This window comes from Malaya genurostris, chromosome 2 (assembly GCF_030247185.1).
Source record: "Malaya genurostris strain Urasoe2022 chromosome 2, Malgen_1.1, whole genome shotgun sequence".
NCBI lineage: Eukaryota > Metazoa > Arthropoda > Insecta > Diptera > Culicidae > Malaya > Malaya genurostris.
Genome location: NC_080571.1, coordinates 11,657,327 through 11,681,291, shown reverse-complemented (window position 1 = coordinate 11,681,291; position 23,965 = coordinate 11,657,327). Strand labels below are relative to the sequence as shown.

Below are 23,965 nucleotides of genomic sequence, written 5' to 3'. Positions count from 1 at the left end.
AACCAAAAGATTACAATTCTCAAAAGGGAACTCACCAGAAAAATGGTCACAGGGAATTAGGAAATTTTTCCTTTACTTGCAGAATGGCTCGCTGGTAAACCTAATGCTACAGATACACTTTCAAGAAAATACAAATAGTACCACTTCACTTTAGCAGCAAATTTTAAACGTTTTAATAACATTGACATGAACTGTCCTAGAATACATTACTCTCAGATGAAATTAAAACATTTATACTGTAGGAATATCTATTTAACACATGGAAAACTTGTTTTACAATTAACTGTTATATTCTTCTGCATACTTTCACTTACATAAAACGACCACTACGTAACTAACATAAATGACCTTAATTTACCATTGAAAATTTTCAATATGAAACGCTTCTGGTGAAATGAAGAGTTTTTTTGTTCTGCGTTTTGCTGTCTTCGTTCTCGGCCAAGTGACAGCATTTGAATACAACAATTTCGGTTACCTGAATGGTTATGACAAAATCAACAGATATGTTAGTTAAATCAACAACATTTTAGTTGAAACAACCAGGGCGTGAAACAAAAATTACAATATTGTAATTTTGTGATCTGCGGGTTCTCCGTGTGCATAGTTTGAAAAAAAAAATGGTGCAGTAGTTTTTGCATGACAATGGACACGGACTTTCAAAACTTGCTTTCGAGAAAAACGCGTTTGAAGTTTTTTGTCTAGAAAATCAATGGAAACAATTTGTTACTCTATGTAGCCCGTAGGATCTAATATTTTCAAAAGAATCATATTTTGTCTTTTGCATTTTGTTATAATGAAACTTTTCAAGAATGTTTTGTCAAGTTTATAGGTCAAATGAAGCATGAATCTTGGGCCAGTGTACCGAGCTCTTACATCTTCGCAGTATGAGATAAGCAGACGTAAAGGCCCCCTAATTTCCAGAGTTTTGTTCCGATAGACTTGAAAATTTCACAGAATATTCTTGAAATATTTTACTGTAAGAAAATACAAAGAAAATAATAAATGATTTTTCAAAAGTGTTAGACCCTACCCGCCCCTTAAATTGAAGCGCACCTCAGTCTGTAATTCCAAAGCAGGAAGTTGGATCCAAATGAAATTCTGCAATTCTTTATCAGACTTTTCATTTGACTCCAAGTTTTAGCAAATCGGTTCAGCTTTCTTGAAGAATTTATTTGACACATACACATACATACATAAGTACATACTCACACAAAGACGTTAATCAACTCGACGAACTGAGTCGATTGGCTGAATTGGATGAATGATTGGATAGCCTTTCTGTACGAGAAAGACATAAAATTCTAGACCCTAAAATTCAAATAGATTTTTTAATGATTGAAGTAAATACTGTTTTATTTGAAGAAAATGTAAACAATTCGGCAAACAAGACAAGAAGGTCACTTATTATTCACCTCATAGAGTAACATAAGATAGAAATGTTGATCGTCCTCGGAATTCCGCTCTTCGATATGTGTGTTCGTATTTATATAGAGACTCCACACCAGAGATGCCATTTATACAGATTTATCTGTATTATACAGATTTTTACATGCGCATACAGATTCAATACAGAGTACAGATTTTATACAGATTTCCATAATTTAATACAGATTTATGCAGATACCACAAAAAAGTAAGAAAGGAATAATGAAACTTTTACGTCTGAACTAGCTATTAGTGTTTGAATTCCCATATTAAAATGGAAATGTTTCTTGCAGCTATTTGATGATGAACGCTGTAATACATATATATTATAATTTGAAACCAATTCGAACTGATGTTCAAGGAAGTCATGGCATCATGAAACTTTATTGTCAGACTGAGAAGTATGACATGACTTGACGTTGCGTTTTGGGCGGTTGAATTCCATGTTTGAATTCCAAGTCAACATTTTCAAACAAAAAAAGTATATGAAAATACAATTCAATTGTGGTTGATAACTAAAACTATTAAATTACATCGTTGAATGTTCCTGTCAGTGCGGCAATGACTTACGATATAAAAAAAATGCTCATTGAATCTGCAATTTTATAACAACACGCAGAGAAAAAAATTGTAAATATAACCAAGTTTGGGTTTCTCGCAACGATTGTTTTTGTTAAAATAGTGACAAAAGAAAATCTGGTTTGATATAGAAAACATTGCTGCTTGAAACTACAAAATATGATAATCAATTTTACTCAGTGGGTTAGTTTGCTTCAAACAACATTTTGATAAAAATAATAAATATTTTTCTTCCTGTCAATTTCTTAACAAACAATTTCACAGTGAATTCAATTTGAAAATTTTGTTATGAATGAACGAACTTTCGATAAAGTTAAGAATTGTTGCGCTTTAAATTAACAAACTTTTTAGTTGAAATAAATTACCTTAAATATAGTTTTTTTTGCAATGACTGAGCGGAAACATATATTGAAGAAGCCAAATGAATGAAAAACTAACAGAAAAGATGAATTTTTGGAAAAAGATACGCTCAGAGACAGGACTCGAACCTGCGTTCCGTTGTGCATTCCGTGCATACGCGCTACCATTTCGCCACTCTGAATCTTGTTTTAGTCACTCTAAAACGCCAAACAGACATAATAGCGCGTACATCGAACATAGTCTACATCCTTAAATATAGCTATTTTAACTAACGCTTTTCTTTGTAGAAATCATACATTTTTGTTCGTTTTCAAGAATAAAATGATTTCTATCAAACTAACTTACAAGGAAATTTGGATACTACTTTTATTTCGATTTGTATTCGTTATTAATTTTCTGAAAAAAACAATTACTTTTAATTATGAATTTTTCAAAATATTTAGGAGTTTTGTCGATGAAAGATCGAATTATTCACATACCATAATCAAGGTTTTTCAATTTTTATAACATCCAACGGTTAGATGCTCCATCAGTCCGGTCAAGATAGAGATCCTGCATCATTTTTTTTTGTGAAGAAAATGTGTTATGTATTTTATGCCATTTTCAAAAATAGTCCTAATTATCAATACATACACTTGAATTGTTTACCCTCTATGGAATTGTTGAACCCTCTATGGAATGGAAAAAGCAGATCAAATTTTACTTATGAAACGCGTACAATCTTTTTCCGCGGAAGAAAAAAAAATGCTCCGGTTTATTCGCGCGGGAAAAAAATGCTCCGGTTCACACGAAATAAAACTATTACGGTTCATTTAAGCAGTAAAGTTAGTTGTATCTTAACACAAATAAGATCATGGATAAAAAGGTCCAATTTTTTCTCTTGTTTTGAAGATATAGCTGGATTGAATCAACAAGGACATGGCTGATAACATTAACTCAACTTTGATTGACATGTAATAAATAGTTAGTTCATTTCAAAATCTACTAACTGTTTTGTTATTTTAAACATGCTAAATTTTTCTGTGTGAATAATCTGTTGGAATAACATCTTTAAACATCATTTCATTGCAGAAATTTAATTTCATTGGTGAATACAGATAAATACAGATTTTTTTATACAAAGGAATACAGATTTTCTATGAAAATATCTGGCATCTCTGCTCCACACAATCAGCATTAGTATTAAACCGACTTGCACTCTCAGCGATTCGTAAATGCCGTAGAGAAAATTATAGCACAAGTCAACGAACAAAATATGCATTTTTTCCTAGAACTTATTTGAATCCTACTGATTTCTCGCATTGCGGGGCGACCTTGATCATCGAACACTGAATAATCTTCATCAGCACTTTGCATCACCAACACCAACAAGTAAAACGCAAAATTCTTAAAGTATTTTTTGCCTAAATTCATAAAAAGTATATGTGGAACAAAAAAAATACAGCCTATATATACGAAGCAAGTATTAACAGTTTGTAGTCCAACGTCAACAGTTCGAACAACCCCACAAGTATGTCTGATATATAGTACTCTACTCGTTAACGTTTAGCAGTTTCAATCGAACTGCTATTGTACTTTCGCATGCAAAGCAAAGTCACGGGCATTACATTCCTTTCGTGGAATTTGGCATTTCTATTTCAACAGTCTTCGCAGCAGTACTACGATCCTATCAACACTAAGAATTCTTCCAGGTCGGGACTCGAACATACGTCAACTAGTTTGCAAGACCAACGCCCTAAGCATTGAACCGCAAACCCGAGCGCGCACCCCTTCTTATTCTTAATGTCACAAAAAATGAAGTTAAACAAACTAATTCAACAAACAATCTGATAAATTGTCTTTTTAATCTGATACTTTCAAATCTGATGATCAGAAATTTTACCATGAACTTGATAACTGCAGCAGGAAGTAAAAAAATCTGAAACTGAATCTGTATTTTCTTCTTTGTAGCTTATGTGAAGACTATCATTCCAGCAGATGCAATAGCATTTCTGATCCTATTGTACATTGCACCAAGCTTAAAAAAATTTTCCGCATATCATGCGTTTTTTAAAAGCTCAGTCAATTCATCGAACAGAACAAATTAATCACTTAAGTTTTGCTTAGTTTAGGAAAGTTGTACAGATATGGAATGTTTATATAAATTGCGAATATTTAAGTATTGCGTCTTATCAATCATTGAAGTTCTGTTTAATAATTTCGGCAGAAAATACTGGTAAGTATTGTATGTATTCTAAACATGATATATCTCGTTTACTACTTGAAGACTCCTTCAAAACACAATTTACCGGCAGTACAGATATGTAAAAAGCCTGACTAAATTGCTATTAATTTTAAACAGTACCGGCTAAAACCGCCGTTTGTTCCGTTGCGCAAGAATCAGCTAAGAACCCGTTCCATTATTAATTAATTGCTTGGTAGGATAACAGAGGTATTTTGGCCCACTTCAGGATTGATTTTATTTTGGCCCACTTTGTAAAAATATTCACCAAATGTTGTAATATCTTAGAAAACCCCTTTCGCAATAGGTAATTTAATGTGATTAGCTTCAAATTGATGCAACATGAGTTACTTAACATCGATAAAATCCGATGAAATCGATAAAATTGGTTAGGTGGGCCAAAATATATGAAGTGGCCGAAATACCTCTGTTACCCTACTTGGCTAAAAACAATTTGAAAAAAATGTAGTTATCCTGACAGATCGACACAGTTGACGGTTTTACCACAAAAAATCGATAGTCGCTGGCAAATGTTGGTATACGATCCTCATAAAAGAGAAGACAAATGGGATCAGGATGACTCTCAGAGGAACTCTATTCAGTATAGATAATTTCAAAATAAAGAGTATAATATCGCAATTAACTGCTATCGAACTACACGTGAATTTAAGAGTTAGATCCGAATTAATATCATAAATCAATACTCTGTTCGAATTGATATCTTTAATATTAGTAAGTGGCCCTGTAGTTTTACTGAATGGTACTGTGCGGATTGAATGTTTTGTAGACTTGACTTGACTTGATTAAGAATCATCGAATTGTGATGAGATCGGGGCCGAAACTTTTACTTCGGTTCTGGGAAGTTAATCTCAGTTGTACTACTCTTGTAGTGACACGATTAATGGATTTCATTTTGTCCCTTGAACCGATGCATTGATCAGAGATAGCAGATTCACTCAAACTCACTCAATGATAGGTCTAAGATGATTAAAAGCACGGATACTGAGAATATGGGTTGGGTCATCGATAAAATTATCGGAAGAAGATTTCATCTGCATTCTATTTGTCAGGATACAGTTTTACCAGTAACATGAATTATCATTGCTTGCAAAGTTTCGTCCGATCAATCGCAAAAACTTTTTACTAGGCATTCGACCGCAGCAGCATACTTGTTTCTACCATTACTGCATTTGATTTCAGCCCGCTTAAGGGTATGTCGAAACACAGAGATCAAACGAATAAAGTTTTCCCAATCCAGATGTGGGAAATGTTAGTTCATCTCCGAAATATGTAGATTCGTGGGAACAATAGACCGCAATACAGGCTTGTAGACTGCAAACCCATTTCATAAATTCGATTCCTTCACCAGAAACATTTTTCGATTGTAACTAAATTTTCTATGAAAGTTTGTAGTTATAGACTTGTACATCCTTTGCGGTACAAAAGTTATAAGCCTTCACCGTGGAAAAATCGTGAAATCGTGTAATGCAATGATTAAGCTCAGTAATGACATTATTTCTTACAGATGGCTAACCACAATTGAATTGATCGAATCATTTTTTTTTTTCGAATCGAAATCCAAAACGTTATTTCTGCTTCGGTTATCTTCAGCACTCGGAAGCAATTAGTCCAGTTATTAACATTCATTAAAACTCGCGGGTCGAGTGTTAATGAAATGGAAGTTTTAATTGCTGTGCGCACTTTTTGTCACTGTTCTTACAGAAATTACTCGCCATTCAAAAAAGCTACAACGACGGGAGCGCCGGTTATTTTTAAGTGCTTCTCTACCACACATAATGGTACCGAACCGTGATGTAATCTGATGACAACGAGGACGTCGACGATGATGGAGATGACGATGGCGACGACGACGACGACGACGACTACAACACCGATGCCAGAAACGGCAACGCCGTTTAACATAAAATTTAATCATCCTTCAAATGCTTTCTCGTCTCTATCTGGGAATGGGAATGAACTTTTTTCCTCACGCGTTGAGCGATTTCAACTTATTTTTGTATTCTCGAGGCGCTCTCACGGGAAACTTTTTTTTTTTGGAGCTTCCACTTGTAATCACTTGCTAGGGTTTTTACTTCCACCGCAGATTTTATGTAGCGTTTGCACGTAAACGGATTGATATTGAAAATTTATGTTTTGAATCCTATTACCAGCTCTCGTATCTGTGATAATTGAAATGTAATGCACCAAAGTTCTCGTGTGCGATACAATTTTAAAGCTGCCATCAATGTTATCAAAATACCAATGCTTTTTAGAAACACTTCGGAATCTCTTGAACTGAATCGAGATTTGCGATCGAAAGAATATTCTTTTTATTTTAAATGACACGTATTCTTATCCGATTTTTCGAATTTAGATCTTACCGGTTTATGTCACATTGAATCGTTTGCCACCCTAATGGATCGGGTATGCTACTACATGGAATGAGAAGTCCCGGGCCTAACAAAGAAAAAGTCAATTTTTTGCCATGGAAACTTTTTTATCCTCCAACATTTTGATGCCCTTTAAAAAATTAGGTTTGTCAAGGCCTTCAAAAAGGTTTCCATTTCAGTAATGATCTCAGCATTCGACGAAAATTTCTATCCCTGGAGAAACCTTTTCAGGTTTGGAAATAAATTATAGTCACTGGGGGCCAGGTCTGGAGAATAGAGGGGAATGGAGGACTAATCCGTGGCGCAAATTATTCAATTTCACCGTAGCTTTTATGCATGAATGCGCTGGTGAAAACTAGAACTCGTCTGACACGATCAGCTCTTATTCAAACACTAGTGGATAGATTGTCATGAAATTTGGTATTGGGCCATCTAGACGCTTGTTCTCGAAGAAAATATACACGGTTCGAAACTATTCATGTTATTTCTGTGAAAAGTCCGGGACTCTTGCATTCCATGTAGTAATGCCTTTAGAATTAAGCAGTGTATGATTAAATTTGAGAGTTGATTTAAGTTATGATGCAAGTGAATTATTTGACTCATAGCTATAATTATTCACCCGAAACTCTAGAACTTAAGCTCGTAGACTGCAAAAAATGGATCTTGATCAGTAAAGGTGCTGCATAAATGATTTGGATTTTAGTTTCAAAAAGTCTGCTCGTCATTCTAAGGGGCGCGAAAGCCATTTCGCTGAAAGTCATTTCGCCGAAAGCCATCTCGCCGAAAATCGTTTTGCCGAAAGCCATTTCGTCGAAAGGGTTATTTCGCCGAATGGGCCATTTCTCCGAAAGTCCAAGAACCCTTTCGGCAAAATGACCCTTTCGGCGAAATAACCCTTTCGGCGAAATGACCTATTCGGCGAAACGACTTTCGGCGAAACGACTTTCGGCGAAATGACCTATTCGGCGAAATGGCATTCGGCGAAACGACCTTCGGCGAAATGGCTTTCGGCGAAATGACTCGCTCCCCTTAGAATGATGAGCAAACTTTTTGAAACTGAAATCCAAATCATTTTTGCAGAGCCTTTACTGATCAAGATCCATTTTAATTCAATAATTCACTTGCATCATAACCTCATTTAACTCTCGAATTTAATCATACATTAGAGTAAGCATTGAGATTTCGAACATTCGAGTGAAAATAATATGACAATCGCGTTGTGCTACTGTTCAATGCTTTTCCATTTACGAAACATTGTTCCCGAATTCGATGGCGTATTCCATTGAAGAAAAAACTGGCGACGTGGATTGTTATGTTTTTGTACTTTCGAGCAAAAATTTTTCGATGGTGTTTCATTGCCATTTCTGCTGTCGAAAGTGTAAAACCAGGGTAATCCACGCAAACAGTGTTTTTCAACGAAAAAACGCAACAATCCACGATCAACCATCAATTATTGATGATTTTAATAGAAATTTTGTAGTTTTTATTACACCAGAAGAGTACCAAACATGAACAATATTGAATCACTTATATGCATTTCCCATTTTGAAAAAAAAATGACCCCAAGTAGAGATTAACCATTTTTCATGTTGAGTACAAAGAATTCAAATTTTGAGTTAAACGCACTCCAATTTGAAAAAAATCTTCCTATTTTGGGTAAAAATAACTTAAATATCGACAGCTTCGTCCCGTAACTCATAAATAGGTAGGTGGGTGGAAACTCAAGCTTAGACTACACGCTCATTGAACATAACTCATGATTTGAGTTGCGACTCTTCAAATTTAGAAACTAGTTGAACATGCAAAAAAATTGAGTATCGGTTTGAGTGAAATTCGCCCAAGCCATAATTTCTCTTGCATTTATTCCTACATTACAGTACGCGTTAAGTTTTCAAACACTTGAGTGAAAATAATTCGGTGCTTTTTCATTCCCGGGTTGGCGGTTCAATGCATAGGACACTGGTCTTACTAGCCAGTTGTCGTATGTATGTATGCCCCGACCTGGAAGGATTCTTAGTGTCAGTTCGATCCATAGTACTAGTCATGAAATGATTCTGTACACTAAGAATCGGCTGCGAAGTCTGTTGAAACAGAAAGGCCAAATTCCACAAAAGGAATGTAATGCCAGGACTTTGCTTTTATCATTAACGGAAAAATATATATACCGGGTTCCATTGCCGGTTGTAGATTCTGTTTTGATACTTTTCATCATTGAACATGAGAGTTTTTGATTTCAATTATGACATGTGAGACATCCAGTATTACTTTTCCCAGTCACTCAATTTTAAATATGACATTAAGTCTCTTACGGTATCAATAATTTTGAATCACTTTTGTTATATCTTTTAAGGAAGTAAAGAAAACTCCAACAAAGGCTTATGAGTACACAAACATGAGTGAAAAAGCAATTGCTTATTTTGAGTACAAAGAACTCAAATTTTAAGTTGAATTCACTCCAGATTTTATAAAATATTGTCCCGATTTTGTGTAAAAATTACTCAAATTAAGACAGCTCAAAAATTAATAAATGGGAGAAAACTCAAACTATGACTACGAGCACTTTTCATGAATTTGAGTGACGTGCCACTCATCTCTGAGTTATGTTCAGTGAGGGTGTGTGTTGCTTCCAAGACAACGAAAACACGTTGTTACAAATTGGAACGTTCGAGTAGGGCAGGGCTGGTAACATCACCCGTAAGCACTTTCACTGCGAATGAAGCTTAAGAAAAAGTTCTCAATTCCAAAGGTTCGAAATGTATGAAACGATAACAGTCCTCAAATGACTGTATCTGCATTGAAAGACGTTGGTATTTAATGAATGTCTATGTTGTTGGACTATAGAAAGCGATAAAAATACTGTATTGTTCGATATGAAGAAGCTAATGAGTCTAGTTCTTTAACTCTACAAAATTCTCATTGATGATGATGACGATACTGACGATATATCATACACCTCAAAATAGTTAATGCGTGTCATGTGATTTACGAAAGAAATTGAAGAACAACACTAAATCGGCTGCCCTCGACATCTTAGAACTAAGGCAGTGTACGTTATTAAATATATCGTTGAATAAAAAAAAACACTAAATCAACCCAATTTCTTGGTAACTTTTAAACTTTTTATTTAATTAACTCTCATTGATTCCTGGTATACATTCTGTTTTAACTTTCGTTTTCGAGCGAACAGCGAACTCTTATTAGTTTTTAATTGCGTCAGTTTTATTAATTAAAACTAAAATATTTTCAGTCATCGAGAAGCTGCCAAAGAAGACGTTGCTATCGAGATGCTTCTTCCCATTGAATGTTTCGTTCCTGAAAAATGTTTGAATTTTTGACTTTCGTTTCTCTATGTTTGACTTTTGCATGGTAGCTAATTTCAGTTTCTATTCGAGAAACACATCGAATGAGTTCGCACCCTCATCGCTGAAACCCGGGCAAACAATTCTAAAGGCAACTTACAAAAAATTAGCCATGCAAAATTGATATATACTGGCGAAATTTCCACAACACTAGCAATTATCACTAATTATATAAAAGAAAATTGTAATCGTATATACATCTGAAAATTCGGATCTCTCTTGAATCCGAGTGTAGTTTGAAATTTTTGATATTATAATCAATCTATCAGCATACTTTTTTTTATTAATTTTTGTTTAGTAAATTTCAGTGCTATGTAAATTTTTAAGAACAAACAAATGAATAGAAACGGTTTGTTCTACCAAAGAATATAAATTATGGACGTACGTACGTTTAATACAATATGTTGAACTTATTTTATAAACTTGGAACTTTGAAACTATAAAAAAAATCGGTAGCTGATCGCACTTATCGATTCGTAACTCTGAATCTGGTACTCGGAGGCGGATGTATTATTCATTAATAGATCAATTGGGCTCTTTAAAAATATGCATACTGAACAAACAGTTTATTACTTGTTCAAGAATTAATAAAATATCAATGTAACTCTTATATTCAACGGTACTTTGAAAAGTGTCAGTATGAAAACGAGGAAGTAACAGTTAATTCCCAACATTTTAAATTTTTGATAAAAAAGGTGCCAAAACCCCTGAATGAAAAAAAAACAATCATTCAAAGGCTTCTACTGATAAAAAAATGCTCATAACGACATTTCGCTTCGAAGTGGCCGCTCTCTAGATATTTGAACATGATTTAAAAAAAATCCGGGATTCTAGTTTTCATATTCTAGTATTCAGTTTCTAGCTTTAGCTCTAACTTCTTAATTTTTTATTTGATGCTAATAAAATCAACATCGAATATGAACTTTGATTTAAAGTGTAAAATATTTAACAATATTTAAAAGTTTTAGTTTTTCGCTTAATTTTTGCATTCTTGAAAAATATGCTTCGTTTTTCAATATATATTTTTTAAAGTTCCCAATCAATTTTCTGCAGCTTCGTTCTGGACACTACATTTGTACGATTTATACAGCTTCCGAGTTAAAACTATTTGAAGAAAATGAATGCTCAAATAAATCCGTCCTTTTTGAAAATCTCCTGAGTCTTGAGTCAAATTGGCCGTTTTGTAAGCATATGCGAAGTTTCATTCAAATTGGAGAAAGTCGATCTTGATTTTGCCTCCATTGCTGCTGTTTATTTCTGAACAAGCTCTATTCAATAAAACAAAACCAAATATTCTTTTGGACGTGCTATTAAAGGTTCCCTGCAACTTAATCACGACGTTGTTTATTTGGGTCAGGGTCATTTCGCTGAAAGCCGATTTGCCGAAGGGATCATTTCGCCGAATCCTTCAATTTTCTTAATATCGTAACTCGAATTGATTTAAAATAAAGACAAATGAAAGACAATAGCGTTTACGCCCGTTTTTCTGACCTCCAATTGTACTTCTGAAATATTTCATATTTAAAATAACGAATAAATTCATTTCCCCGCGTTTAATCCCGAAAGACTACTCTTTAATAAAGAATGATTCATGATCCTCAGAACGGAGTTCCCAAGAACACTTGTTTATTTCATCAAAGCATTTGCTTAGGTGTATCTACCAGGCAAAAATGTTTGTGGTATTTCGGCGAAATGTCCCTTTCGGCCAAACGACTTATGAAAAACTGGTCATCGAATGCTTTATTGAAATAAATGGTACGAAATGTTTAGCAAATCGTCTGGACAATTTGAAAAAAAATTATTATTTTGAATACATTTTTCGTTTCGTTTTTTCAGTAGTTGTAGTTGAAAACAGCTACAATCTTTTTAGTTATAAAAATTTACGGGTTATCAGTTTGAATTCTAAGATAATACAGAATTTCCAATAAGGATTAGAACATCACAGCCGAATAATTATGTTGCCAAAAAGGAACCGTGTTAAAAACAAATCAAGCCAAATTACTATACTGAAGAGTATCCAATCTAAAGGAATCTAAATTTCGAAAAACTTTTAGTTGCCAAGGTCAATTGTGACATATATTGTTAAAAAACTGCAAATAGTACGAGTACTGGCCGGGTTCGGGTTCATAAAAACTATGTTTGTTGGATTCGGGTCGGATACAGGAGACAATGTTTTTACTTTCAAAGGGTACGAATTAAAAAAAAAATTCATGAAAATTTGGTTGGGTTTCGAGTACACCCAAACCTCCATTTACTTAATAATCGGGACTTCGTAAAACGAATTATGGCGTAAAAAAAGTTTACGTTATTTGCCATTTTCAACGTAAAAAACTTTTCCCTATGTATGTATATTATTGGATATGTATAATATAATGGATAACAAAAGTACAAAAATTATGAGTATTTGCAGGAAAAGGATGTTCTACGTCGCATCAATTTCCAAGATGGCGACTTCATCGATATTCGTGACAAACCATCAGAATATGAGTTTTGCCTTTCTCATATAGAAAGGTTATGCAATCACTGTGAAAACCGACTTTTGAACCGAGGCCCGGAGGGCCGAGTGTCATATACCATTCGACTCAGTTCGTCGAGTACGCAAAATGTCTCTGTGTGTGTGTGTGTGTGTGTGTGTGTGTGTGTGTGTGTGTATGTGTGTGTGTATGTGCGTATGTGTGTATGTAACGTTTTTTTGCACTAACTTTTCTCGGAGATGGCTGAACCGATTTTCACAAACTTAGATTCAAATGAAAGGTCTTGTGGTCCTATACAAAATTCCTGAATATTATTTGGATCCGACTTCCGGTTCCGGAATTATGGGGTAAAATGTGCAAAAAAATGTGAAAATAAGTGCACTAACTTTTCTCAGAGATGGCTGATCCAATTTTCACAAACTTAGATTCAAATGAAAGGTCTTGAGATCCCATACAAAATTCCTGAATATTATTTGGATCCGACTTCCGGTTCAAGAGTTATGGGGTAAAATGTGCAAAAAAAGAAAATATGTGTTTTAACTTTTCTCACAGATGGCGCGACCGATTCTCACAAACTTTGGTTCAAATGAAAGGTCCTGTGGTCCCATGCGTTATTCCTGAATTTCATGCGGATCCGACTTCCGGATCCGGAAATATAGGGTAAAGTGTGTTAAAAATTGTACACCATCACTGAAAATGGCGGAAAACCTTAAAAAAAACATTCTAAATCGACCTCAAATCTTTTCCAATTTGATGGTTTTTATCAGTAGACGGTCAAACAAACCGATTTCGGTTATTCTTTTAAGAATCGAAGAAAAAAAATTTTTTTGCCTTTCTCATATAGAAAGGTTATGCAATCACTGTGAAAACCGACGTTTGAACCGAGGCCCGGAGGACCGAGTGTCATATACCATTCGACTCAGTTTGTCGAGTACGCAAAATGTCTGTGTGTGTATGTGTGTGTGTTTGTGTGTGTGTATGTGCGTATTTGTGTATGTAACGTTTTTTGCACTAACTTTATGGGATAAAATGTGCAAAAAAATGAAAATATGTGTTCTTACTTTTCTCATAGATGGAGCGACCAATTTTCACAAACTTAGGTTCAAATGAAAGGTCCTGTGGTCCCATACGTAATTCCTGAATTTCATCCGGATCCGACTTCCGGATCCGGAAATATAGGGTAAAGTGTGTTAAAAATTTTATACTATCACTGAAAAGAGCGAAAAACCGTAAAAAGTTTTCTAAATCGACCTCAAATCTTTTCCAATTGATAGTTTTTATCAGTAGACGGTCAAACAAATCTATTTCGATTATTCTTTTAAGAATCGAAGAAAAATAATGTTGAAGAATACCACAGTATTATATACAGGGTCCGGCACTCGAAGTGTAACCAATTAAAAAGGCCATAAATTCAGTTTGGAAAATTACTTTTACTTAATTCAAAGTACAAAATGTGTAAAAATAATACAAAATTCAGAATCAATTCACTTTTGCTCGATATGACCACCTTTTGCCTTGACTTGATGACTTGAGAGAGCGAAGGAGTTGCTTCGTTTGGCCGAATGTGACTTGCAGGTATTTTGGCCCACTCGCGGACAATAACTTTTTTCAGCGCCTCGAGACTGGTGTATCTTTTAGTTCGGACTTTGCTCTCCAAAATGGCCCAAAGAGAATAATCCATTGGATTCGCATCTGGTGAATTCGAGAGCCATTGTGTGGACGTGATGAAGTTCGGAACGTTGTTTTTCAGCCATTCTTGGTTCACTCGAGCTTTGTGAGACGGTGCCGAGTCCTGCTGAAACGTCCATGGTCTGGCACCGAGATGTTTGTCTGCCCACGGCTTCAAAGCAACCTCCAGAATACTTTCCCGATAATATGTCGCATTTACCTTGACGCCAGGCTCGATGAAAACGATTGGAGAGCGCCCATCTGCGGTTACAGCGGCCCAAACCATTATCTGTTGCGAGTGCTGCCTCCTGGTGGCCAATCGATGACTCAAATTCTCGTATGAACGGTCGGTCAAGTAAACCCTATCGTTTTGAGGGTTTATGAATTGCTCAATTGGAAAAATTTTCTCGTCAGAAAATACAATGTTCGGAAATTGACCGCTTTCGGCCAAACGAAGCAACTCCTTCGCTCTCTCAAGTCATCAAGTCAAGGCAAAAGGTGGTCATATCGAGCAAAAGTGAATTGATTCTGAATTTTGTATTATTTTTACACATTTTGTACTTTGAATTAAGTAAAGGTAACTTTCCAAACTGAATTTATGGCCTTTTTAATTGGTTACACTTCGAGTGCCGGACCCTGTATGATAGTTTGATTGATATGAGAAAGGCATCATTACACCACTAGGTGGATTAAAACAGGTTTTTTCGGAACGGGTTTGATGAGTACATGTTGGAAAACAATGCTTGAGGTGATTCTGAATTCCAAGATGGTTATTGATATTCCTTGAAAACCCTCACAATATGTGTCGATATTACTCGAACTGCTCGAATACCTTCACAATATGCTTATTTTGGCACGGTTTTCGTGAGTAGGCGTTTGCATTTTTGAAGCAGTAGTATAATATCTGCTGCAGATCTAAATTATAGCCGAATTTAATAAAAAATACTAAAATACCAGTCAAATCAGATTATCAAGACTGTTGAAACTGCTGAACTTGTGTCCTAAATAAAGCGAAATTCTACACATAAGGAACTAAAGCAAAATTCAGAACCAACTCAAACATCGTTTCCGACATCAACTCATCAAACCCGTTATTGTAGGGGCTTTAAGGAATATTGTAAGGGGTTTTGAGGAATGTCAATATACCGGAAGTCGCCATCTTGGATTTCAGAACCATTCCAAACATCGTTTTGCGACATTTACTCATCAAATCCGTTACGAAAATACCCATATTGTAGTAACTTCCATGGAATATAAATTACCCAGAAATGATTTTCATTGTACGCAAAAACCTCTTTTTACGAAGCAGGTTCGTTATTTGGGATTTTGTTCGTAGAAAGAGTTACGTGAAAAGAGGTGACGTAAAAAAAGTTTACGTAAACGGAGGTTTAGGTGTATTCAAACGCGAATACCCGATGTTTTCAGGTTCAGGTCGGGTACGAGTAAAGATTTTTATTTTTTATCGGGTTCAGTTTTGGAAGAAAAAATATTCTTGGGTTCGGGTCATTTATAGGTAAAAGTTTTTTATTTCCGATCGGGTTCGGGTTTAAGGAATTGTTTACCCGACCATTTCTAATGAATAGTAGATAGTTTTAAATTTCACTTATCTTTTCATGCGATGTCGGAATCTTTTTCGTCGCCCAATTTATATACATTTTACACTTCTTGAAGTTGTCACTTTTGTCACCTGTGCCTTGAATTTGCTTTATAAATATGCCATTGAATAAAAAAATACACATTTTCCAGCTCCCCGAGAAATTACAACGTATCTGTGTTTGGTCGACTGGAGACATTAGATGACAAGTGTCCCACCGAATTTCAGTAGAAGCTAACACATTGTTTGAAATCTTTGACAAACGGATTTGTTGATTTTGTTATATTTGTTGTTTACTATCAATTTTAATTTTGTTGCCAAACATCGGCAACAAAAAGTGCTTCATCAAAATATCAGAATTTTAGTTTAACGAATTTCTGAAAAGAACACGTGGATTACCGAGAAATCAGTACAATTTCGTATTGCCGATCTAATTTGGCATTTCATTATGCCGAGCTCGAGAATCGGTTTTAAGTGTGAAATACGTTGCGGCCCTCTAATGCAATAATCCAATCATAAAGTTTATTCCCCGTTAAGGTAATTATCTCGAATCACTCAAAAGAATTAAACGTCAATGATTCGAAGAAAAAAGTTATCTTAATCTTAATCGTCAGTTGTCGATTGGAAAATGCGGTAGAGCCTAACTATCGAATGTTTTATTTATGGTTTAGGGAAAAAGAAGCGAAAAGCTTATATGATCAACATCCGTTTTAGGATCTTGTGAAGCAAGAAACCCTCAGTTTAAACAACTTGAAAATAAAACTAAAACAGTGTCGATGTTCTTTTTTCCATTCGTTTATTTTATACGCAACTATTGGATCTTTTTGTCCTTTGTGGTTCCTTGTAAACATCTAAAAAGATTCTCATCGAAAAATGCAAGCGTAAAAGAATATTGGTCGTAAGGAAATTAGTAAGTAATATTAGTCGTAAGGAAATTATTACTTTTGCAGAACATTTCTTCAAGAAAACCGCCGAAATGACGAACGCAATAGAAAATGAGCTATTTTGTCAAAGGCAACGGAAATACTCAAAAGATAATACAATGGAACATTTTATTAAATATGTAGTAGGCAGTTATCCGGCCCCTTAGCCATGACCGATGAGAAGGTCAGCCTGTTTTTCATTACAGGGTCAGCTGACTAAGAATGCGTGATATCTAAAAAAAATATTCACAATTCGTGTACTGAAGAATCTATGGCGCATTAAGGATTTTTTTCTTTCCATTCCACAAAGTAGTTTGAACACTACCACTTTCTATGTTATAATCAGCTAACGATTCAAAACCCATTGTACGTAAACAGATACTAAACCGAAAAAGAACTTGTACTCGTAAATAGTTTGCATAGTTGACATATACTGAAGAGAATAATGAAATCATTCAAAAGAATGTGGTGGAATTTAAACAAAACAAATCCTTTGTAAATAATACGTAAGCACATTCTTCTAAAAGGCTTAACAGTGAAAATCATGAGAATTCCGCAGTCATCATTGCTCTGATTCCATTCACATTCGACTAATTCACAACACAGAAAACTAAAACTCAAGAGTACCAATTAACAGTGGAATTATTGCCGAGAAGCACTTTAAAGGTAAATTGAATACTACCGTGTTTTGTGTGCCACTTAAACGTGCGATATTGTTTCACCGCACAGCGGAAATTAGTCGTTAACATTGCTTCGGTCCATGATAGTGAATATATCTTTTCGCGGTCGGTCGGTAATGGAGTTATAAATGGCTAACGGTGGGAGTGTAAATAGCACCACAACATGGACATGCATATCCGCACTGGTACACATACGCCCACACACACATACATACATACATACATACATTCAGACAGAGAGCTATCGGCATGCACACTGTGCACTCGCCTCTTATCAGGGTGTGTGTCTGTTGATGATGAAGCTCGCACCAATATGTTCTTTTTTAGTTCATTTCGTGGCACATCGAGCATGGAAGCTCCAACCCGATTGTTGTGGCGCACCGGTTGCAACAAAATGGAAGCATAAATTTCACTTAGACTCTAATGATCATTACCTAACCCGAAGGTTGCCTTGACGCCCCCGAGATTCCGCACTCGAAACAGGCCGGACTTTTTGAATGCACAATTTATTATGAACCCAAAGTCGGAATCAAGCACACAGGTACTCTCTAACTGTCGGATCGTGCCTAGACGAGGGGAGAGAAAGAGAAAGAAAGAAAAAGAGGATCTGGTTTAATTATCACGGTGGCAGTGGTACATCCGTTGGCTTACTACAAATACCTAATTCCCGCCAGTCCCGATGGTTAGCTTGCTAGTATGGCAGATGAGTGTTTGTTAGGTGCTCGGCCAGTGACGGAGAAAGCACAGAACTTGGTTCGGTTCGGGTGGTGTGATGGTGAGAGGTGACACTTGGTGTGCGATGTGGGTGCGGATGCGATTGGTTCAGTATGCAATTGGAATGCTATTGTATACGAGAGTGCTGTGTTGCAATTTATCTGTGCGATTTCGATTTCACCAAAAATACCCAGCATACCATTGATAAGTTAAGCCTTAATGATGGTTTTTAGTTCCACAGCACTGTACTTCGGATTAGGATGAATAGGTTGCATTTGTAATGGCAAGTCGCTCGTATCAGCAAAAGTGTAAAATTGAAACCTTGACTATTTCCCGACGTAATCCTGACTGTAACAAAATATACGTCTCGGTTTATGCGGTTAAGGTGTGTCAATTGTCTACCTTAATGATGGTATATTTAGTTATTCCTTCCTACAACGAATTCAAATGCAACCAGCACCGGTCGGTTCACTCAGCTTGTGCTTCTTTACAATACAAGAACAATAGCTTCATTAAGCTTTCGCAGCCATCGATTGATTTGATGCGTGAAGCTAATTGAAACTGCAAGTCTCTATTGAATTTTTGATAAGTTAGTTCATATTGTAATAAAACAATGCGAGTAGAAGTATTTCCAAAACATCCCTTGAAGATTGAGTAGTTTTTGAATAAAGAAAAGCAATAGTAAATTTAATTTTATTTCACCTACAATATTTGCCAGGTCTTTGTAGTTTATATTTTCATTCGCTTTCATACGATTCATACGGTCGAATCACAGGTAAATGATTCACGTTGCAAGAAACTTCATAATATATTATATATTCATATTGATGTAGCCTACCTTTTGCTAGTTGGCAGTTACTTGAAAAGTCAACATGGAAAACAATCAGTTACCGATGACATGCTTAAGAAATCATAATTTCGTATCCTTATGAAATTATGACTAATTATAATGTTTTGTTTTATACTGATAGAGAATTCGTATCACATAACATGACAATTTTTCTATGAACTGCGATATCTTGCAATTGATAAGGCCAAGTAAAGGTTTCTATGGAAAAAAATCAAACACGCTTTATATACATTTTCTTGCTTAGTCTACAAATAAAATTTAAAACCGGTTTAACCATGGCATAACGACAAATAATAATTATAATCTTGATGAGTAAACTTCGTTTAATTACGTTAGTAATGATTGTTCCACTGTCAGTATTGATTCTCAAAAGTATTTTAAAATGCATCAAGAACAAAATGTGCCTTTTTTCAAACGAATTGTTGAAAAATTTGGTTAGGGTAATGGCAATGAGTTTTTTTTCCTAGCGACTTTACTTTAGTATTTCCCCTATTTTTATATGAAATTTTTTAAGATGTTCATTTTTACACGATTTTTACACATAGTTTAATACAAACGATCGGGTAGATTTTCAAATCTGGTTCAAAAATCATCGAAACAATAAAGAACTTCATAAAACTACAAAAAACGATACCCAATATTTAACGACGTAGCACCAGAAATCATACTGCACAAAACATCATCGGGAATCATAACAAGAATGCGCCTCAAGATATACCCATCAATACAAGATGCGACACGCTTAAGTTACAGCAAATTCTGACTAAATGTTTCATGCTATCAGAACTATTCATAGTGCATTTGAATGACATGAAAATAGACTATTTGCTGAAATTATAATTCACTTTATTCATTTTTAGAACCGGAATTCAACCCTCAAAATATACCAAATAATGTGGTCTTTGAATATTTCCGATCTTTTGTCTACCATCTACAGGGTGATTTTTTAACAGCTTGAGAACTTTTTTAAACAATAAAACGCATAAAATTTGCAAAATCTCATCGGTTCTTTATTTTAAACGTTAGATTGGTACATGACATTTACTTTTTGAAGATAATTTCATTTAAATGTTGACCGCGGCTGCGTCTTAGGTGGTCCATTCATAACATTTGGAATACACTAAGGTCTATTTTTATGCGGTTTTTTTATGCGACTTTTTTATGCGAATTTTCAGAGTTATGCGTTTTTTTATGCGAATTTTCTGAGTTATGCGGTTTTTTTATGAGGTACGTAAACTCGCATAAAAAAAGACTTCAGTGTACGAGAAATACAATCGAATCGTTTTTACGCGGAGGATACGTACCGCACTCAAAAAAACCGGGTCACTTTGGAAATCCACGTAGAAAAAAACAACATAAATCCGTCGAATTTTTATTTGCCAAATGTCTGCAACTAAGTTTAAAAATTCGCATTAAAAAACGTGTAATTTCGGAAATCCGCGTATCCTCACTGCTTTTTTTCAGTTTCCGGTTTGAAAGCAGTGAAATTTTATAGATGTCAGCACGTAACGAAACGTACAGAATAGTAAAGTAATTATATGTTTAATTGCCTGCTCCAAATATGTGCATGAAAATAGATGTAAATTCACAAAATATTTTTATCTGTGTATTATTAATGATTTATATCATGAAAATTTTCATGTGAGATAAGTTAAGTTCATAATTTTCATTTTGCTCATGAAATCATGAATAGAAGGTATGATTTCACGTATGAAGACACGTTTCATGAGTTTTTAATCATGGTACCGGCAATGGATTTTTCATCGTGAAGGATCGTGAAAATTTGCTTAAAAATAACCCCAGGCACCCGACTTAAGCCGGCAACTTTCTTCTATTCATGGAAATCGTTCTACTAATTGAGCTACTCAGTATACTAATGTCGTTTTCGCTTGAGAAAACTGAAACTAACCCAGGGTAGTTTCATAAAACAAACACTTTTCACGAAACTATTTTGATTTCGCACTTAGCAACGAGGGTTCTAGCAAACCCGATATAAAAACCAGGTTCGAAACTGACTCGATTTTCAGTTCAACAACGTTGAAACTAGGTTCGAAACTGGCTTCAAACAAACGGTTTGACAGCAGTTGGAGTGGAAACTGGGTTAGGGTTGGCATCAAGCGAAAACGACATAATTGAGCTACTCAGTATGCTATGTAACTGATTTTCTATGGTTTATGGCAGTCCTGTGTAAACATCGTTGACGTGAAATTATTCATCTTACATTTTAGGAATAAAATCACGGTCAATTAGTCAGTATATTCACAAAAATTTGGGTAAAAATTTACAAAATCAATAATGATCAGTACTGATATGTCACGTGAAGACAAAACATTGAAAAATTATTTGTTCTTTTAAACAATTAGTTTGGCTAAGGTCGAAGATACATCCTTACAATGATTTTAACCTTCATGTAAATATCCACACGTTTTAGGAGCTATGCCGCACCTTAATTGTAATTAGAATATGATTGGCAAGTACCAGAATTTTTAAATGAACAAAGAACGGATTGTTGTTTGATTTAAACAAATTCTTCTCGCTTTTCACTTTTCGCTTTTAAAGGATGAACACAAATTTTTTTTTAAATAGCTATTTATTGGAATATGAGTTAAAATTAAATTATTAGGATTTAAATTGGGTGTTCAGCCACAAGTGGTGACTTTTCAGCCCTTTTATATATATGATTTGGTTATTACCATGAGGATATCATTTGCTTCCGCAATTCTGAGATTTTTGTGTAGGGAAAATTCTAAACCTACTTGTATTGTGTAATGGGGAAAAGGAACTTATATACTAACTTACTAACTAATACAGAGAGCGAATCGATTCAATTGAAGATTGCATCGATTTTTGTCGGAATTTGCTTATAATATTATGTGACATTACATCTAATGGTTCTATATTTGTGAGTCTGTGTAACTCATTTGTATTAAACCAGGGAGGACGCTTCAAAATCATTTTCAGAATTTTATTCTGAATCCTTTGAAGCATTCTCTTCCTGGTGGAACAACAACTTGACCAAAGTGGTACTGTTTAAAGCATGGCTGGTCTGAAAATTTATTTATAAATTAATAATTTGTTTTTTAGACAGAGCTTAGAATTTCTGTTTATAAGAGGATATAAGCATTTAATATATTTATTACACTTTGCCTGGATTCCTTCAATGTGATCCTTGAAAGTGAGTTTTTTGTCATACGTTAAACCTAAGTATTTAGCTTGATCAGACCATGTCAATTCCAAGCCATTCAATTTGAGAATGTGATTATTGTTTGGTTTTAGAAAAGAAGCTCTTGGCTTATGAGGAAAAATAATTAATTGCGTTTTTGCTGCATTTGGCTTGATTTTCCATTTTGACAGATAATCACTGAAAATATTTAAACTTCTTTGTAGGCGACTGCAGATCACTCTTAGATTTCTACCTGTGGCTAACAGATTTGTGTCATCACAGAATAGCGATTTCTGACAACCAACGGGTAGATTTGAAAGATCAGAAGTGAAAATATTATACAGGTTTGGAGCTACGCTCGAACCCTGCGGAACACCGGCTCGTAAGGGTGGCAATTCAGATTTACAATTCTGATAGCTAACCTGAAGAGTACGATCAGTTAAATAATTTTGAATCATTTTGATCAAATAAAAAGGAAACTGGAAATCAGACATTTTTGATATTAAACCTTTGTGCCAAACACTGTCGAATGCTTTTTCTATGTCTAGAAGAGCAACTCCAGTGGATAACCCAGAAGGTTTATTTGCTTTTATCATGTTCGTTACACTGACAAGTTGATGAGTAAATGTTCATGGCGAAATCCAAACTGCTCTGGTAAAAAAATGAATTCTCATTGATGAACACAATACTATTGTCTCATTTACACCTGGCTGTAACTTCTTTCCAAATTAATTGAAACTAACCAAATTTCCAAGATTTTTCTTTAGCAGCGTTTTTGACGTGAATACGTCTTACTGTAATATGGAGTGTCTTTTCAAAATTTGCCCTTTGGAAGAATGGGTAGAACTTAATCTTGTTCTGATCAGCAGTTTATGATCAAATCAAAGATAATCATTAATAACTAAACATTTAAGTTAGCAGAAATAGTTGAGTTTCGGGTATTTGTACCCGAAACAAGACCCAAACCCGAACCCGACGGTACAGAAAAAGATATGTTTTTGGGTTCGGGTCGGATACGGGTTCGTGTTTGGAAGTAAACTTATACCGTTTTCGTTTATTGATCAGAGCAGCCCGAGAGCTGACCCTGATTCGCCAAAACAACTTTCGAAGAGTTTGTTTTAGCAACCTGGGGTCGCTCTAAATCGGACTCCAATCGCGTAGTTTCGCTCTGAAAATTTTCTTCTGTCGCACCACGCATCCATGCGAGTTTGTTTACAGTACTAAACAAACAGTACAGTTGTAAACATCGCAAATCAGTTCTTTTTAGAATCATTAAAAAATTCCCAAAAGATTATGCGAAGTTTACCTCTACTGTGTATCCAAATCTACAAAAAAAACTGTATTTGTCGTACTTTAGTATAGATGAACCGTTCGAATTTTGGAAGTGAACGATTATCTATATACTGAGGTCTCTTTTTACGCAGAGATACATACCAGGTTAAAAAAATTCGGGATTTCGCGTAAAAAACCGCGTAACTTCGGAAATAGGCGTAAAAATACCACAAAACTAAAGAATTTTTTCTATGCCAAATGTCTTAGAAATGCATGAAACGTTGAGATTTGGT

General features: G+C 35.0%; 1 protein-coding gene across 7 annotated transcripts in view; it reads right to left on the bottom strand.

The window, feature by feature from the left end:
* Positions 1-23,965, bottom strand: part of LOC131427031 (uncharacterized) — a 231,662-nt gene that overhangs the window by 57,280 nt on the left and 150,417 nt on the right. For 6 of the 7 annotated variants that reach the window (XM_058589904.1, XM_058589909.1, XM_058589905.1 and 3 more), the window contains one exon: positions 18,108-18,239. The exons of the other annotated variant lie outside the window; for it this stretch is intronic. In XM_058589904.1, coding sequence (XP_058445887.1) covers positions 18,108-18,239 — 132 coding nt within the window. The remainder of the gene's footprint in view (positions 1-18,107; positions 18,240-23,965) is intronic. 7 annotated transcript variants of the gene reach the window in all.